Source organism: Rhipicephalus microplus, chromosome 6 (assembly GCF_043290135.1).
Source record: "Rhipicephalus microplus isolate Deutch F79 chromosome 6, USDA_Rmic, whole genome shotgun sequence".
Taxonomy (NCBI): domain Eukaryota; kingdom Metazoa; phylum Arthropoda; class Arachnida; order Ixodida; family Ixodidae; genus Rhipicephalus; species Rhipicephalus microplus.
In genome coordinates, this window is record NC_134705.1 from 190830727 (window position 1) to 190850633 (window position 19907).

The 19907-nt window shown below is 41.1% G+C and overlaps 1 protein-coding gene across 2 annotated transcripts; it reads left to right on the plus strand.

Moving 5' to 3' along the window:
- Nucleotides 1-4557: 4557 nt before the first annotated feature.
- Nucleotides 4558-18976, plus strand: LOC119168231 (adipocyte plasma membrane-associated protein). 2 transcript variants are annotated; one of them, XM_075867326.1, is made up of 9 exons: nucleotides 4558-4688; nucleotides 5055-5197; nucleotides 6484-6596; nucleotides 6773-6862; nucleotides 7923-8039; nucleotides 9379-9550; nucleotides 13823-13957; nucleotides 16027-16300; nucleotides 18545-18976. In XM_075867326.1, exons 2-9 carry the CDS (start codon nucleotides 5085-5087, stop codon nucleotides 18740-18742), a joined length of 1212 nt encoding a protein of 403 aa, XP_075723441.1. In that variant the 5' UTR covers nucleotides 4558-4688; nucleotides 5055-5084; the 3' UTR covers nucleotides 18743-18976. The 2 variants fall into 2 exon arrangements, with proteins under 2 accessions (XP_075723441.1, XP_075723442.1); XM_075867327.1 differs by lacking the exon at nucleotides 4558-4688 and adding an exon at nucleotides 4716-4885.
- The last annotated feature ends 931 nt before the right edge of the window (nucleotides 18977-19907 follow it).

Consider the following 19907-nt stretch of genomic DNA (forward strand, 5'->3'; position numbering starts at 1 on the left):
AAGATATGCCAACATAGACTTATCACTATCGGTTCAAAGTATGCAAAGGTTTTTTTTGTTTTTAGGCCTTTCTTGGTTATTTTACAGCAAAATGAACTATCCATTTTCAAAAAAAGTTGGGATTGTGTTACAAATTTGATGAGTAATTAATTAAAAATGCTTGTGCTCTAAATTTTGCTCCCATACTTGCATTCTACACAACAAGGGTTTCCATTGCAAAAATAATTATTGTTGTACCTGCCCTAGCTACAGAGATATTGAGGCCTCAAAATTGAACAGTGTTAAATTTACTTTTTTGAGAAAAATGGAAAAAACTGAAAACACACAGCTTCTTCAAAAGGCAACAGTCATGGTGCGCATGTTTTGCAATCCATATGAAGGTGCTCATAGATTCTTAGCAGAGCTTCCAACACAGGCGCCGGCAAATTACAAAGAAGCCTCGAAGTCGGTTTTCCATTTTTTCGCAGGTTCTGTGTGTTAACAGCACTAAGGATCTGGACAGTTAGAATGACATTACAAAAAAATTATCACTTCCTAGTGTGTGAAAATTTGCAGAAAGATAGAAAAATTCTTGCAGAAGCCTAATATGTCAATTTTAAGAAATTAATTTTTTTGTCACTTTTTGGTCCCAAAGACCAGTCTGCCCCCTTAAGTGGTGTGACGGTACATCGGCATTAATGGTCTTGGCATCCGAATGTGCCACGCATTTTCGATCCCTAAAAACACATTTAACCTTTGGCATAGAAACCAAACATATGCACCATTCACACTTTGGGAACACGAGTCACAGATGACACAAACATGCATGCATGGTGTTGTATTATTGGTAATGATATGGATGCGAAAGGCCCCTGTTTCACTTACCGAAACATATATTGTACTGTTAGCTGTGGCTAGATTGGTGAAATAAATTATATGTTGCGTCGGCAAGGGAGTGCATTGTCGTTGCTTAAGTATTCCGCACTTGTCCTGCCGTTTACGGAAATAACTTCGCAAGAGCTATGTGTGGAACACGGGCATTAATTATGCTTCCACAAGATGATATGTAGGAAGCATTAGGTAAGGAATAGTTTGTGACGGTTGTAAGTGGTGATGTTGTCATTGTATGTTGTGTTGTAAAGTCCTTCACCTTTTGTTGTAATGAACGCAAGGAAATAGTTTGAGTACTTAAGGTTCAGCTGGCCTGTTTCTGTGCCGTATGTGACTCAATGAAGCTAACGAAAAATAGTTGAAGGAAAGCATAGTCAAGATTATTTGCAATTTTTTTGGACTTGTCACTGCAACTTGAATGGAAGTTAACTTAAGTAGGCAAGGAAACACCTTTGTTATCAGTGGGGCTCTAACACACAATCATGAAATTTCATTTGAAGAGGAAAATCACTTCCTTGTGCGCAAAGCACTTGAGAAAAGAAGTCGGATAGGATTGAGTGCACAGTTACAACCAGTTTAATAAATAACTCAGATGGTGTGAATATGTATACAATCAGGAAAATAAACCAGAGAGAGTAAAAATTATGGGGCACATAAGAAACATCTTATTCACACCTTGAAAACACAGCCTAAGCGGCCACTATGTTGCAGTATATCAAATTTACACATGCAATGCTCCACCAAGTGAGCTATGACAATATTCAGTCATATTGTTTTGAACATATTTCTAGCCAGTACCTGCAGAACTGTTTCCATATTTGTACATATGAGGTGCTTTTGAAATGGCTTTCTCCTCTCCTATAGTACAGTATGCACAAAGTACACTATATAGTCAACCATTTTTCTAAACACACTTGTAAAGCACAGTACGGTAAATTTCTTTCATTCTAAACACCCTGCTTTTGCACTACCCTGCGTAAGATGCTGAACGAACAAGCCCATGCTCATGCTGATCTCAACAGCCAACTAAGGTAGAGGAACATCCTCAGTGTTTCACATTATGAGTTTATTTAGAGCATTCATAAGCAATGGAGCTTCATAACTTTTTAGAAGCATATAGATATTTACTTACACTGGCAATCCCATTCAATGATGCCTGCACACATTCTTTTTATTCCCTTAAATCTGTTTCTTATAAATGTTTGCTCATTGCTTCTTTGCTATCTGTAATGAATGTTGAATACTGTCGTAAAGTTCATTGAGAGTGTGCATCTGCCTGCTGCATGGGCTGGAAGTATGTGTCACGGAGACAAATGAGCATTGATGTTTCAAACATTTAATTTATCCCCTTTAGTGGCAGTGGGTCAAATTTACAACCCCTGTCACGGGCCCTATGTTTATTCAAATGGCTTGAAACGCGGTGTGCACATTTGTGCAGGCTTCCTGAGTAGGTGAATGCTGGTCATTGAGCTTCTTTATGCTGCGTATTGCTGCAGAGGATCACTTTGCTGGCAGCACTGCTATGTTTGACGACCAGTTGACGTGCTGTGTTTGGGAACCGCGTCAAGAATGTTTTTTTCTTTGCTTAAAAATGATTGAAGCAAAAAAAAAAAAAAACTGTGATTGCACTTTGGTCTAATATTTCATTCTTTGTATGAAAAAATCTATGCTCTCTGATTAACCAATAATTTGATACTTAATTACATGATAATAAAAATTAATTACAATAACTGGTGAAAAACAAACTATTCCTTCATTTTCTTTCTTGGAATGTAATACTGAGTGCCTTCAAATCATGTTATACAAATTTAATGCACTTGCAGACAGTCAATCATAATTCACGTCTGAGGGGGTTGTACAGTTGTACATGTCGACATATAGCTGCTTTGTTTCAGTGGCGGACAGGTGAAGATAACACTCACAGCTGCATTATGTTATCTTGATATGGCACTATGAAGAAAGGCTTCAATGGCACTTCTGGCATGTTTTTTGTCGTTTATCACCTTATTTTTTTTCAGATGTTTAGCATGCTATGTAGGCTGCTTCACATGCGTACTTTTTTTCCTGCCTTTTATGGACAAAGCTCCTTAAGGTGTGAGCTGTGTATCCCCTGTATGTAGTTATCTCTCGTTTAGTTCTTTCAGTGTTCACTAGATGACAGTACCTGTATGTAGCCACATCTGGTTTAGTTCTTGTAGTGTTCCCTAGACGACGGTACTTGTAGCTGATGATGAAAGATGCGGGATGTTATAAAATAGGAATGATGTCACATATGGCGTGTGTCATTGGCGGAAGGCAATCGTTCAATTTAGTGCGGCGACGTATGCTATGGGGAGCGTTGTAATAAAATCGAGGGGGAAAAATGTTTGGAGTATTCATGGTCTCCCAGGTTTACCTCTGGAGCTTCGCCCACTCGTCATCATTCACTTCGTGGATAAGGCGGCACTTTTTAAATAGTATGTTCATTTACAAGCAAAGAATATACATGTTAGCTTCCTTTTATAACCTTAATAGCAAGCTTCTTCCAGGAGTGCCGTTAATATTCTGAAAAGCAGTTATAAACAGCAGACAATAAATTGGTAGACAGTGCAGTCATTGAATTGAAATTTAATGAAGGCATATATGTTAGCTGTTGCAGCACAACAGTATAGGCATCTAACGTATTCCAGTGAAGTGTCCAAATAAATGCATTAGTTGAGCTCATTCAGAAGTTAATTGTGCCCGACCTGGTGCCTGTCCACAGAAAAGGTCTGGAAGAAGTCCAAGAAGATGTAGATTTAGTTATCTCATGTTTCGGCAGATTGATGGGCAAACATCGGATCTTTTTTTTTATTTTTTTGCGATATCATGGTCTCATTTTTTTTTTTTGAGAACTGTATTGATACCAAACGGTTGCTTTGATCTAATGCGAATTATGCATGCACTCGATGTGTGTGTTTTTTTGTTTTTTGTTTTTTTTTTGCAAGCGTGGTGTCGCGATCGCGCACTCTTATCATCGACTCGAGGGACGGCTGCAGGAAAGCTTCTGCAGCCGCGCGCCCGCTACACTGCAGAGATATCGGAACAAAAAAAAAAGATAATAAAGCGCAAAATGTAAGTTACTGATAGACAGCTCTGCTGAAAATGGCTCTTGAGATAGATAACTTCACTTCAAATAGAATAGAATCTCCGTCGTCGGGCGCCTTGAATTTCGACGTGAATTTATATGTTGATTACAGACCCAGCAGGAATAAAGTCCGATTAATTGCGTGCGCCGCACACGCTTTCTCCCGCCACGTCGTGCGCTAATCGAAACGAAATAGGGCTAATTAAAAATAAGCGCACGCTCAAGTGCGCGCGTTAGCGGCGCGCCGCTATTTTTGTGCCCCCGCTAACACACACACAAAAAAAAAAAGAAAAGTGATACGCACTGGACACGCGCACAATCGGTCGCTAAACCGCTGGCCGGGTGTAAAGTATCACTTGCCAAGCTGCGCTTGGTTATCACCCGACTGTTGAGTTGAGCGAAACGAAACGAAAAAAAACGTGCCGTACATTTGACGGTGCCGCTTCATCGCGATAGTCGAGATGCAGCGGCGCGTGCGTACAGCGCGGCAGGCCGAATAAACGCCTCGGGGCGTTTTCGGAGGATCGGTTTTCCTTCCTCCAAACAGCGCCGCCGCTGGTTGTGTTATCTCTCGCCCATAAGTGTCTTCCGCCCCACTCTCTGCCGAAACCGGTCGTCTTCGACACATCCTCGCCCGTCGTCGTCAGTAGTGCGCCACGCCGGTCTCACGGTCAAACGCCAGCCGCCGAACGTCGGGCACCCGGGAATCGAGGCAAGTTAGAGGAAACTCTCCGTGTTTTTTTTTTATTAATTTTTTTTGTCACGATTGGTACGGGAAGTGTGTCGTATCGGTGCGCCCCGAGTCCACCCGTTAGTCGAACGGCAGCCATCTTAGAAAGTCGACAACCCCCCTTCAACTACTTTTCGAGCAGACGACACTTTGCGAGACTGTTGCCCCGAGGGATTAATGTAAGTTGCTGGCGCGCTCTGACCGGTTAACGACCCCCCGCTGGGCTGCGTTAACGCCATTAACGCCACGAGTCGTAGTGTGAACCCTTCGCACGTTACCGGGGTAGCAAACTTTTTTTCTCTCAAAGTTCTCCGCCCGTTTTTCTTTTCTCTCTTTTCCGCGCCGCAGCCGCTGTGGTTGCTCTCGTCCGCCGGCAAGATGGTCACGCGGACTTTCAAACCCATCTTCAAGATCACCGTGTACGTGCTAGCGTTTATCCTCATCCTGCCCTTGATTCCCATGGCGCTGGACTTCGAGCCCAATGAGAACACGTAAGTGCATCACTTCGCTTCTTTTCCGTTAAGACACATTTTTTTTTTTTTGCGGGGACGCTGCGCAAAAAGTTCAAAGCCCGGCGAGGAGGTTATGTTCCGCGCGGACACCTGCACTTCGGGTGGTTGTGACACTGCGTGACAGTTCCGAAACTAGTAGCTAAATGAAGTGGGCGTTTCCCCTCAACGCAAAAAAAAAAAAAAAAAAAAACCTTGCAACAAGTGGTGCGCTGCTGGGTTGAGTGTGAAAACGTCACGTACGATCAAGTGGAAACTGCTAAAATCCACGGAAGCTTGACTTGTGCGTATAGTGGCGTGCTTTTCGAAAATTCCCTCTAACGGGGCAGAATAAATGCGCCTCGTGTCTCGTTATTTCGGGGTAGCGTTGGATGGAGTGCAGCGTATTTTCATTCGCGATGCGCACGTGGCATATTTTACGTCTGGCGGATCGTTAAAGAAGTTGGGATGTGTGGCCTAGCTAGGCTAACTGCTGCTATCTGCATTTGTGGCGTGTCGAAAATGCGCGAGTTGCACAACTTCACAGGTGTGCTTTAATAGAGCACGAAAAACATAAGAAACTGAAGTAAGGAACACACGTGTAAAAAATTTTAAGATGATTTGAAACTTAATCTGTTGCCTGTGTTAGCGTATTGTAGCTTAGAGCATGATATTCTGCATAATTAGAGAAACAAGCAAGCAATGCTGCAAAACAGTTTAATATCTTGTGTGTGAACTTGGCCTGTATGAAAAAAAAAAAAAACCTGATGGAAATATGCTGGCAAATGTAGAATGCAACTTCCAAATACAAATTTTCTGCGGAAAGATTTCATATGTAACTTCTATCTTTATGGCAAATAAAAAAAATATTTCTTCTCTTTTTTTTCTTACTGAAATTTTTAAATATTTGCCAATAACATTTGTATTGGAAATAATGAATTATTAGCTGATTTTTGAAATGTCACTAATCATGTCATTGAGTAATTGAGAGCACTTACTTGTTAATTTACTAAGTAAATAGGTTGCGACACTGTTAGAAAGAATTGGCAATAAATGAAACTGGATTCTAATTATCAATTTACAAAGTGTACAGTGAAATTAATTCGAGGTGACAGCTTTTTTTCTGCATTTGTGCATAAATCTGTTTTTTAGAGGTTTTTTATGTCGGCCTGTTCAAGTAATTCACTACAAAAAATTGAAATAGACCTATATTTGTGGCACGCGTGTTTTAGAGCTCCATAGGTTTACAGGAAATTACCTCATGAAAGGTCAAAAAATTGTCATTTCAGGGTTCAAATACAAGAACTCGAAGGCCCTTTAGAGCCAAATGATAAACTAGACCACGTTGAGTACCTCTTCAAGGGCAAGCTTCGTGGGCCCGAATCGCTGCCCGTATACAAAGGTGAGACATATAACATGGCACCCATTCTTCGGAATTGCCACGGGCTGACTGCATTCCTGTAGTCACAAGATGTGTAGCTACATAAGTAGCTTAATTGTATTTGCTTGTCCTTTACTGATAGCTTTCTACTAGCTGGAACTGTTAACCCTTCTGCAATATTGTCTCTTTGCTTGCAGGTAGCATTTACACCGGAACAGAGGGAGGCGAGATTTACAAAATCACTGGGGACAAGGTGACGCTAATTGCGAAGCTTGGCAAGAAATGCGGTAAGTTAGTGATAGGTTTACAGCCAATGTTAGCTTTTATATCTTGCTTTTATTTCAAATATAATGCTAGAAACTCGTACTGTTTTCTGTGTAAAAGGCACCTGAAGGGATAATTGATGTCTAATATTAGTCCTGTATAAGTCCTGGTCAGGATTTTCTGTAGACATCTACAGGCACTTCAGTTAATGTGCTAATGTTATGGCACAGTTGCCTAAAAACTGCGTCGATCAACCAAGGAGCTTTTTAGATGTTTTCAGAAATAGACTTCAGAAACATTGCACTAGCTTCCACTAGCATCACTAGTATTGCAATAGCAGATAAGAGATGTTGCTTCTGTTTTGCATTTCGGTATACATAGTATGTTTTTGATAATCATTCAATAGTCAGCTAATCATTATATAAATTTATGAACAGTGAAGCCTGCATTAAGTGACTACCTTAGCAACCTGTTCTGGGAATCCCATACTTCACAGAATAGCTTGTATTCATATGCTTGACATCAGCCCAACATCGGTTCAACTGACATCGGTCGCATTTTCTCGAACAGTTGGAGAAGCATATAATTAATTTACATCCCATTCAATATCACTTTGCTGTTTTTTTATTTCACTAATTGCTTAGATAAAGATAACTTCGAGGTGGCTTCACTGCATGGCAGTAAAATGAAAACCGGCGCGCAATCTTAACATGAACATGGATGGATTCACCATCTAGCATCAAGAAACAAAGTACGAGTACAGTCTTTGTTGGTTTTGTGTGGGACCTATTTTGGTTTGGCTATAGTTGCCATCGATCATTTTGTTAGTCTCATGACAATCGTACTCTTCAACGGTCACGAAAGGGTAGAAGCTTCGTGGCCTTCTTTTCTCAATTGCTTTCGAAGTCCTGAATTTGCTGGTTAGTGATGCGTTCACAGGGTGCTACTGCTTATTGTGCAGTTTCGTCCCTGTAAATTAACTAGTAGAGAACTTCCAAATGTTTTCTATCGTTACCTGGATTGTCATCAAATGCTAAATTGTTATTTATTGAATGTTGTGCTGACTTTGTGTTCATTCCTCAGAGGGCTTGTGGGAAGAGGAAGTGTGCGGCCGGCCGCTGGGAATGCGTTTCCACAAAGATGGCCGTCTGTTTGTCATCGATGCATATTACGGACTGTACGCCATCAACGTTGAGACTGGTATGCCCACACTGCTGTTTCTTACATTCATTTTTGGGTGTATTACAGCTAATGCAAAGAAATTACCTTTATTAGCTGTGATTTTTAGTGTTCTGCACTCATACCATTCACAATGTGGCATGTTTCTTGCTTTGTGTGGTTTAGCTTGTGCTGATCGTATATATGGCAAACGTAATTCGTAACGACCAAAATTTGAGCTAGTTTGCAAGGGTTTGTCATGAAATACGATAAAGTGTGCAAACATGAACACAAGAGAACGAGACAGGAACGTTTTTGGTAGCTTATGTTGTTTTGTTTATTGTTATTTTTTCTCTTGTACCGTATTCGTATGCCTTGCCTTCTTTCATGATGGCAGATGTCGTGTAAATGCTGCTGTTCATTCATTACGTGAAGGAGAGCCTGTATATGGTCTGTTTGTGGTGTATGAATTTCTTACTCTTATAGTGTGCAAGTAACACTTCATGGTTGCAATCCTCGCTTTGGTTAATGCAGCTGTCTGTGATAATGATGTCCTTATTTCTATGCATTAGCCTACATGCGAGGAAGGTTGAGTCTCTTCAGAGAATGCTAACGAGAGCAGATAAAAGGCCATGCACTCTTGTATGATTTAATTTAGATTCACATTTGGTTCACTTTATGCACTTAATGATTCCTTTGTGTGCACTTGCTATTAATTCACTTTAATTCACATGTAATCAACACTTAATTAGCATTAACTCTTATCTGGGGAATGTGCATGGCTTTGTGGTACCACTTAATGCGGGACACAAGATAATATTTCACTCATTAGCTACATTAGGCTTTCATCTTAATACTATTCTTAAAGCAGCCCTGCAACACTTTTTAAGTAGTTATAGAATAGATTCATCAAAAAAAGGTTATTGCCTCGCGAATTTACCCCTGTAAAAATTTTTAGGATCCGTCCTGCATGAGCGGAGTTACCAAGATCTGCATCATTCTATTTGCATTCTCCGTTCTTTTGTCCCGACGAAAGCGCTGGAAGCTAAGCAGAGAGGGATGGCATGGGGAAAGAAAATGTCACGCACATCTCGTGACCTCTAGCACTTTTTCTTTTTATTCGAATACGCGGCTTTTTAGTGAGATCGTGCACATGGACAAGTTGTGACCTCCTGCGGTAGAAAATTTCAGCCGACTTAGAGAATTCATAAATTTCAGGCCCCGTGCTGTGTTATATTTGGCTTGCGTTTTCTCAGAAGCTTCGACTACCAATAGGCAGCGTTTTCTGACCGTGCCCAATACGTGTTGCAGGACCTCTTCAATGCATCATAGCTCGCTAACCTTAAATTAAAATCTTCCTATGGCATTTGTTTTTCTTCAGGTTCTGTTCAGCACCTTCTGCCATCCAGCACTGAAATCGAAGGCAAAAAAATAGTCTTCGGGGATGACATTGACATCGACGATGATGGCTCTGTGTACATCAGTGAAGCAAGCAACAAGTGGCCCCTCAAGAAGATTATCTACACTGTTCTGGAGCATGAGCACACTGGCAGGCAAGTGCAAATTTATCCTAGAAGTGTTTTACAGCTAAGCTGTATTGGCCATGACATGTTGGCCAGGGAGCAGAAACTTGTGAGCCACAGAAATTGGGCGATCCCCCTGCTCGTGAACGGTCCACTATAAAACTAATAATGCATGGGAAACAAACAGCGACATATGTGCCACACAAAAGATTAGACAATGCGTGCTTCTCAAATGTAAAATTTGATAGGAGGATACACCAATTTCATGAGACTTCCTGGAAAGACATTTAGTTTGGTGTGCGATCATCTATGGTTAGAAACTGTTACCTCTTGTGTTGTGTGCTGAGAAGCCTCTATACTCTTCCACCTTCAGAGTGAAATGTCTCATCTATTTTTAGGGGCGAAGCTCCTTAAGGCGTAGGCTCTGCTGCGTAACCTGTAGTTAGCCACCTCTCGTTTAGTTCTTGCAGTGTTCACTAGATGGCGGTACTTGTAGTTGATGATGAAAGATGTGAGATGTTATAAAATAGGAATGATGTCGCATATGGCGCGTGTCATTGGTGGAAGGCAATCGTTCTATTTAGTGCCGCGACGTACGCTAGGGGGAGCGTTGTAATAAAATAGTGGGCAAAATCTACGGAGGATTCATGGTTTACCTCCGGAGCTTTGCCCACTCATCCTCATTCACTTAGTGGATATGGCGGCACTTTTTATTTTAAACCCAGAAGCAATGTACTCTCTACTGTAGTATGCCTTGTCATTGGCCATGTCAATGAGAACTAACAGTTATGCCAAGGGAAGTATATGACATTCAGTCCCAGCCACTGGCAGGAGCCAAACCTGCTACCTTCGAACGCGTCCATAACAAATCCATCGGACGTGACATGTCGGAGGTCGCAGCTTTGGCTCCTGCCAGCGACAGGTAATCTTTTCGCCCACTTTCGTTTCTCCACATCTACGTTACTATCAGTACTTATAGAATCCCCTATACTTGGCATATTAGTTCTCGTTAATGGCTGAAAAAAACATCCCTTAATTCTTTTTCTTTCCATGCATTATACGTATTATTGGAAGGTCGCAGGTTCGGTCCCTGAAGTTGCGAAGTTATCTTTTCTTTGTCCACTTTTCTCTCTTCACATTCGTATTACAATTACTACTAACATCCCCTATACTTGGCACCAATGCCTGTTCTCATTGATAATACATCTTACAAAGATAAAAATCCTTTTATTTTCCTTTTCCTTTCAGTGGAGAGTATCACTGTACTAGTATGGGAGCTTTGTTTTGATATGTGGCCAAGCACGGTCAAAGAATCAACAAAAATGACACAAATGCATCTTTGTCATGTTGGATGTTCAGATGAGCGCACACACTTGCTGTCCATCAGCAGTGGTGGCATAAATTTTTTACCTTAATAGTATGTATAGATTAGTTTTATAGTATCGAGCAGTTTTGCAAATTTTTCCAACAGATGCTGTGCTGCAGTTGCCTGACGAAATGTCAACGCAGGTTATTCTTCCATCTTTCCATTCACACCTATGTGAAAAATTGCCGCCAACCTGGGACTCGAAACCCTTCATCAGTGAAATTTCCTTCGCTCAAAATTGTTTCCTTGGTTTCAGATATATTTAAGTATTTGTTGCTACCATACCTGATGGACATAACACCATAGCCACCTACACGTACCGTTAGTATTGGAATAAAATTGAGCGCAAAACGATAACACACGAGAGACGGCTATGCGAGTACGATTCTATTCCAGAATGAACCAACGCACTCAACAAAGCATTTCATTAAGTTACCGTTAGTATTGCTAATGGACTCTTGAGTTCATTTTAGTAAGGCTATTATGCAAATGCATGTCGAATCATGCTTCCTGACAGTCTCACTTGGCTGCATTGATGGTTCTTGTATGGTTGGGAAAGGAAATTTCGAGCGCAAATAATGATGCAGTCTTTTTTGTGGAATCGCGTTGCAGCAATGTGCGCAACGGTGCACCCGCGACTTGCTTTGTGAGGTACCGTTGTGCAACAGTGCGCGCAGCGATTTACTGGTTGCACTTTTTCTTGCTCTCTTGCAGCAGTCTGTTGAAATTTTGAAGTCATTGGGACGTTTGCAATGTGCTCGCCAGACAATTGTCTGACAGAGAGAGAGAGAGAGATATATGCTTGTTTTATTCAATTTCTGTTAACCAAGACTTCACAAACTGCATATACTTTAATTATAAGAGTCAAAAAATGTTTCAGTTGACTGTGGCACGTTATAAGGAAACAAAAAGCACCTTTTTAAAGACTTAATGTAAAGAAATCGGCATGAACAAGACTGAGCACAAGAAGAGGACACAAAGACTAGCGCTGTTGAAGCTTTTTCTCGCGACTTGCATTTAATTATTACACTAAGGAAAATATGCGTTCCAAATTAACATTTATACTTGTAATGGAATGTCTTAAAGTTTGACTGGGTCGTACATTCTTCAACAATGCCTGTGGGACGAAAAACTTTTGGATGCTATATTCTCGCTTTCACATGGGAACGCAGCCTGCAGTAGATCTTGCAAGCAATAATTACCCACGAGATTAGAAGCATTTTGCTGAAGAATTCACACTCGCAATTATGCAATTAGCCATAACTACTAAGACAATAAACTCTCAGTGAAGCATGTAATTCACATGGCAGGCACACTATAGTTGGTAATGTGCAACCGTTCTCCAGTGTTTTCCTTGTATGGACAAGGTTTATTCTTCCGAGAGGCTACCTGCTGCAATATAGTGATACATACTGTAGCCGCTATCTCAGGAGTACGTGACACCAGGAAAAACAAGTCAATGTTTGGAAGATGAAGAGCTTGTAATGGCATTACGAGGAAGTTGTGCTCCTTTTGCTTGTGACCTTCGTCTCGAGGAAGGAAGGAATTGGAAACTGCTTGGATCGTCTATACGTGCCAATGATCTTCTATGATCGTGTTGTCGCAAAACAATTGAAATGACTCTTTCCTTATGATGCTAAGCTTGCGGAACCTTTTTATTTTTTTTGGCAAGTGACTATTACTGTTCTCGTTCAGTGGATGTCTTTTTATATCCGACCTTTATTTTTAACTTCCTTGTTGCATTTTGTTTTCTGTGAATTATGATAGAGGTGTTCTTTTGTGATGACTACAGTTGTGATGGTTAAAGCCGGGATGGTTGTATTTGTGATGGTTAATAAGAAAAAATCTGTTTACAAATTTCAATAATTTCTGGTAATTCAATGCTGTGTCTGCAGACTAATTGCAGGTTAATGGCACATTTTTACTTAAAGTATGATTTGCAATGTAACCAGTAACTTAGTGGAGTTACTGGTTATGGCTTTGCTCATTTTTACTTTTTGGGTCAGCTGAAACTTTGTAGTCATTGGAATATTTAGAAAGTGTCACAACTGAGCAGCCAGTGTTGCTTCTTTCTCAGAATTGTGTTCTGTTTTGTGTAGCTTGGAACAAAATCTCCTGAAGAACTAAACTTAATGCTAAATATCCATACTAAACCACCCTCTAAACCGCCATACTCATCCCAAGAGATGGGATCGTTTCAGTCTCTGAGTACTATGCATTACATCCGTCGGGGTAGATTGGCATGCAAGGTGTTGCACTGCTGTGCTCGAGGGTGTGGGTTTGATTCCAGGCTTTGGTGGACCCATATCAGTGGTGGGTGTTCAGCAAAAAACACCTGTTTGCTTAGATTCAAGTGCATTTTAAGGATCCATGTGGCCGGAACTAGTCGAGATCTTACCACAGCGACGTACCTTGTAACGATCCCTCTGGTATTAAGTGCCAAAAGCGCTACATATGTCCCCTTCAATCGCGAATTATGATTCACTGTATACGAATGTGTCATTTCCTCGCATAGCACAATTTCGAGGTGCTCAATACTACATTCCTAGATGGAAAATAAAGCAAATGTATTGCTTATTGTGAATTTCAATTGCTAATTGTAATGAAAATGCAATTAAATATGAAATTCTACAGTCAGTCACATTTCATATAAACAAGAAATACTATGGTCTCCAAATACATGTGCAATTAGGTTTTGGTGGTATTCGTTTTGAGAAAGAACATGTATTAACTATGAATAGAGTTCAGTTCATTCTATCGGCAATGTGTTGCTCTTTTTTTTTTTTTTGCCACAAGTTGACACAACTGGCATAAAAATGTTGGAACACAAGCATAGCCACCACCACTGATCAGGTTCTCGTGATTCCAGCATGCAAGACTGCAGCAGTTGTCGTTATCGTTGGGTATTAGAGTTTTCTTTAACCTCTTCCAAACAGGATTATCAAGTTTGATCCCAAGACGGGCAAGACGACAGTGTTGATGAAGAACCTGCACCTTCCCAACGGCGTCCAGATTTCCCACGACAAGATAAGCCTCCTCGTGTGTGAGCTCTCCATGCACCGCATCCTAAGGTAATTCACGCCCGCCATGGTGGAGCATTGGTTATACGGTGTTCGACTGCTGACCCATAAGTTGCGGGATCGAATCCTGGCTGCGGCAATCTTATTTTGATGAGTACAAAATGTTAGAGGTCCGTGTGAACACCAGGTGGCAAAAATTTCTGGAGCCCTCTGCTGCTTGTCTCTTGATCATACCATGGTTTTGAGGCATATAACCTGAACAATTGCTATATTAAAGGGACCCTAAAATGATTTTGTACAAACACATTGGGATAGTCCCAAGTGTTGCTTAGAGACCAATTTGAGCTCTCTGCGTCAACTTTGAAACTTATTAAAACACTTTAAATCTAGAATCACTGCACATTGGTACTACTCGGCCAAACGGGTTTTCAACCGCCTATTCACAGAGCGACATGCTCCGGCCGCATGACGAGACCAGAGCACGTCAGCCGCCACATCACCGCGACTGCTGATCTGATTGGCTGTCATGGGCTGTAGAATGTGCGGAAGTAAAATTGGCTGTTAGGGTGGTGGCACCTGTCGGGGCAGATATGAAGCAGTCCGCGATCTTCGTCTGTTGCCAGACCTGCGTGTTGCCGGGTGCACTGTGATGGCCGCAGACCGCGCGCAACCTGTTGGTGTGCCATCTTGGAGGTGTAGACTGACAAAATCTGAAATGGCCGAGGGCCCTCATCGGAGCTCTGCGATTGCCAGCAATGTCTATCCAGCAATGTCAGCAATGTCAATCGCCAGCAATATCTCATGAGTTTAGGTCAGGCAGATGTAATAAGGAGCGTACGAGAATTGTCCTTAGTGGCCTTGATACAGTGTTGCTAAATTTGTGGTGCGAATGGTTTGATGATGCTCGAGTCTAAACGCTGACAAAACATTAACTGTTCAAGGGTCTCTTTGAGGTGATTCAGCTTCGCTCTTCACATGCGTACTTCAAGGAATCTTCTTCAGCGCATCCAGGGATGTAGTACCTGCTATTATGCATGTCACTAAGTTGTCATGTCCCCAACACTACTGCTCGATTTCATTACACAAGTACTGCTCATAAAAATTCAAAGTGTCTGACATGCATATATAGACTTTCTGTATAAGACATCTTACTTAGCTTAAGCATTGATAACAATAAACGATTTGGTTTATCAAATAAGAAAAAATTAATAAAGTGAAAGCTTTACCTTAGCTATAACTCTGGTTTTCTTACTTAGACTGTGTGTATGCTGCAAAGCTGCTCTTTAATTAAGCATCTGCAGCACATATTTCAATAAGACATGTTCAATTGGAGAAAGCTGCCTCATGCAGAGTGGAAGACCAGAATTTTGATTTGTGGCTTGAGTTACATACAAAATTCTCATTACTGATAGTAAAGAAAAAAAATTCCAATCTGGTTTATGTAGCCAAAAAACTGCGATATCTGTGCTGGGCCAAGAAATTTTGCATAACTTTTAGGTGTTTGTTGGCAATGAGTTTTTTTCTCCTTGCATGACTTCAGAATGCCAACAGCAGGCTTACTTTTCATCTTCAAGTGACTCTTGCTGAGCATTTGGACATTATTGACATAATGTTTCCTTTGAGTGTTACATCGGGTATTTGTGATATAATAACTCGTGAGACAGTTTCGATTTCGCTCTGGCACTTGTGCTCTGTAAAATAAAGCATGGCCGACCTAATTTTATATTTACTTCATTAAGTCTGATAATTACCTAGTTGTATTGCAGTTGTCAAGACATTACGATTGTGCCTTTCTAACTGCGGCATTGCCCTTTTACGCACAACTTTATAAATTAACCTGCCGCTGTTGTCGAATAGTTATGCTCAACTTCTGACAAGAAGGTCGCGAATTCGAATCTAGGCCTCAGCAGCTGCATTCAGAGATAAGATGCTAGAGGCGCATCTACATTTAAACTGAAATTTAGATAAAAGAACATCATGTAGTCAAAATTTTTGGAGGACTCAACTCTGAAGTATCTCGTAAATGTATCATGGTTTTTTTAATGTAAAACTTTTCTCCTTATTATTATTATTGGTTGTACACCCTAGCATTGTCTTTAATTTTGTCTCCCTCGCTTCAGGTACTACCTCAGAGGCCCAAAGCAGGGGCAAACAGAGGTGTTCGTTGACAAACTTCCGGGCTGGCCCGACAACATTCGTCCCAGCAAGCGAGGTGGTTACTGGGTGGCCTTCGCGACAGGCCGCTCTTCTAATGACACGGGCATCATAGATTACTTTGTCCCTCTCCCGTTCATCCGCAAGGCAACCATTCGCTTCGTCTACCTCGTTGGAACGGCGTTGAAGACTGCCTCTCGTGTCTACCCGTTGGGCTTCATGAAAGACTGGGCATCCCAGGTTAGTCCATGCATAGCCACTAACTATAGACTTGTTGATTGCCTTTATTGCAAAATGTGGGTATCTCCTGACAATCTCCAGTTGGCCTTGAGGTCGAGCAGTCAATACAGAGGGCGAAATCCCATAGTGTGGATGGCTCTTTGCTTTGTCTGCTGGCCAACTGTGTTTTCATGTTTGCGAACGTCATGCACATCCTCGTAGAGCAACTTAATCGATTGTGTTAGTGCAGTATCCAATGCTTGTATATATGCCTACACAATATATGCAAGCATTGCATATTCAGAGGCTTGTATGCACTCGTATAAGCGAGTGCATGCACACGTTAATATGGGCTTAGATGTAATCATTATCCCGTTCATTTGAGTTCTTTCACATTTTCAAGGCCAATGTTTGACAAAGCACTTACCGGGGCAGACTCGGCTTACATTTTCTTTTATTTCTTAAGCAATATCGATATAACAACACAGGCTCATGCAGTGTTTTCTGCTGATTTCAAATATGTAATTACTTTACCTGTGACTCGTCTTGTTCCTGAGATAACTTAAGCTCACTGCCTATTGTTTAAGGCCTCTGTAGAAAGAAAAAAATGTTCAATTAAGAGATATTTAAGATATGGCAACATAGACTAATGATTAAAGATTGAAAATATGAAAGTTCTTGGGTTTTTTTAACCTTTCTTGGTTATTTTACAGGAAAATGAACTTTCTATTTTGAAAGCAGATGGAATTGTTACAATTTTGATGAGTAATTAATTAAAAAGCTTGTGCACTAAATTCTTGCGTTCTGCATACTTGCATTCTGTACATGTACAAGTTGCCATTGCAAAAATAATTATTGTTGTGCCCGCCCTGGCTGCAGAGATATTGAGGCCTTATAATTGAATACTCGTGACTTTTGCTTTTTTTTGTTTTGAAAAAAACAGGAAAACTAAATAGTTTCTTCAAAAAAAAAAAACAATGTCAATGTGCATGTTTCGAAATGCTCATAAAGGCACTCATAAATTTGTAGCAGAGCTATGAATCCAGGTGCCGGCAAATTATAAAGAAGCCTTAAAGTAGGCTTCCCATTCTTTTTTTTGCAGATTCTGCATTTTGGTAGCTCCAAGAATCTGGATAATCGGAATGAAATTACAAAAAAACTGCTTTCTGTTGCGTGAAAGTTTACAGAGATAGAAAAATTTTGTAGGAAACCGAATATGTGAATTAAAAATGTTTTGTCACTTTGCATGGATACTTTGATCAGTTGGCATGATTGTTGGTTTAATGTTACTGCAATGTTATGAATGTTCCTTTTAATATTGAAGCAACGTCAAGGAAACAGCCTGTTACTAGGGCAGGTGTACCGCAGCATGTGCAAAAACATGCCACTATGATAGGTTCCTTATACTGTGCTGTGTTCGCATTAAAAAGCCAGCATAATGCGTTATACATAAGTGAAATATGTTTGTTTGCAAACCAATGCTCTGTTATAACACTCTGCATGTCGCCTTGTAAAAGCTTAACTGAGAATAACAGAGCTGAGCTGGTTGGTAAGTACTCATTCTAAAGGCAGGATGTACAAATACTGACACAAGAAACAAGTCAAGGTACCTCAAACAGATCAATCGGACACCACAAACAACTTAACAGTTCATCTTTCACGCAGACCCGAAGTATTCCAATAAGTTTACCAATCACCTGGGCAAGCACAGAAGTTTTTTGTGCCTTCTTTCTTTTCTGCTGCTATGTGCCTCTTCAGTTGTCAGTAGGTGTTTATGGTATCTAACGAGTTGGTCATCATTAGCGGCGTCTTTTTTTTTCTTTTGTGTTTGTGTTCCCCGCTCGTTCCTTTAGAACAAGAAGCTTAACTGTTGCTCAAGCACCGCTTGCACCTTTCATGTAGTTATTTCCATAAGGCAAGTGTTGAACGCCTAAGAAGTTAAAGGACAATGTTTGTTGCTGCCAGTGCAGGTCTTTTGATATATTGGTGCAATGATGCTGCAAAAACTACAATATAAAAGCTTCTGCAAATAAAAGTGCATTGCAACTGACAGGAGCATTGTTGATGCACACCTTATGGCTAAGCAGGTAGTGATATGCGGCAGTGCTACGAATAGTGTGTAAACTTGTACGCAATAGTGTCTGCCATCTTTGCTTGTAGCATCCGGTGCAGAGACCAAATGCTATCCTTTTACTGTAGTTTGCAGGTCTTGTTACAAGGCTCGTTAATCCATAGCCATGATGTACTGTTTTTGTTTTTATCCAGTTTGAAAACGGATGGGTTCTTTACGAGACGTTGCCGCAGTACGGTCTCGTCGTGGAGCTGGCCGCAGATGGTCGCATCATCCGTAGCTTCCACTCGCCCAAGCACAAGATCCACATGCTGTCGGAGGTGCTGGAGCACGACGGCTACCTCTACCTGGGCTCCTACCGGAACCCATTCCTGGGCAGGATCAAGCTCTAGTCATTCGCGGTGCTCAGCCTACCTGCCTCCTCACAACACCATCAACGCGCACTCCATACTTCACAGCTGCACTGCGCGTCCTCGGATACGTCCACTCGCGCTCGCACCAGAAATGCGTGGCACAACACGGCTCCTCGAGCATAGACAACTGGTGCCATCTACAGACACACAAGAAAATGATACAAGCTCTCAGTTAACTAACAAAGTTCTCATAACGTTCAGATGTTTCCGGAAGTGCCTTACAATCTACATGCAACTTTCTTCTTAATGTTTTATTTTTATCTGTGTTCAGAGGTAGTCGAGTGTAATTCAAAGGATCCTTAAGGGTGGCTCATTCACACCAGTGATCGAAAGATAACACAACCAAGTATTTTTTCTACTTGCTTGAAGTTGCTTGCGGTTACTTGGACCAATGATTGCTGTCACTGCAAAAGAAGCAGGCTAAAGGCCAGTGAACTGTTTCAAGTGGAAAAAATGATAGCACAGCTTCACCTGCTGATGCAGTATCATTGCATCATGACTGACTGGATTGCTCATACCTTTGTACATAATGAGCAGCTGTAGTGCGCGGTTAAATGATAGATGCTAGGTTACCATTCGTGCCACTCTTGACTAGATTCGTTGAGTGCCTGATCGAATCTATGCAGTGCCTAGAGTAGCAGGTGTAATCCTTGCAGCACTAGCATTGTGGCGTTGGTGAATATACCACGAATCCTGCCAGCCACTAGACTAACAAGGCTCGCAGCATTGAATTTCTACATTGCATTTGAAACGTTTACGACTTATAATTCTACCATCAAGATTTAAAGTGTATCTCGTCCGAAACTCTCCATGCTCAAGAATATGTGACCAAGTTGGCTGGAGTAGAATTGGTCAAGTCTAAATATGAAAAGTATATTCTGGATAACTTTTTCAAACATGATCACTCGCGCTGCAATGCTTCAATGCTGGGAGATTTACATTTTACCTTTATACGGTAGATATACGCATAACTCCTGCGTTCCAGTTATGTACTCTTGAATTGACTGTGGATAAATCTAGCAGGATAAAACTGAAAAATTGTTACATTGCACAAGTATGTGGGTGAGCTGCAGCTACATGTTGTGTTGAATGTTTTGGCTGCCGAGGTTATGTTCTCAGATGATTACCTCCAGTGATACTTTCC

Bases quoted from the DNA above. Each gene is read 5' to 3' on its own strand.
- LOC119168231 (XM_075867326.1), top strand. From the start codon at position 5,085: ATGGTCACGCGGACTTTCAAACCCATCTTCAAGATCACCGTGTACGTG. The intron at 6,597-6,772 runs GTGAGACATATA...CTTTGCTTGCAG, and splicing joins ATCGCTGCCCGTATACAAAG to GTAGCATTTACACCGGAACA. The intron at 9,551-13,822 runs GCAAGTGCAAAT...TCTTCCAAACAG, and splicing joins GAGCATGAGCACACTGGCAG to GATTATCAAGTTTGATCCCA.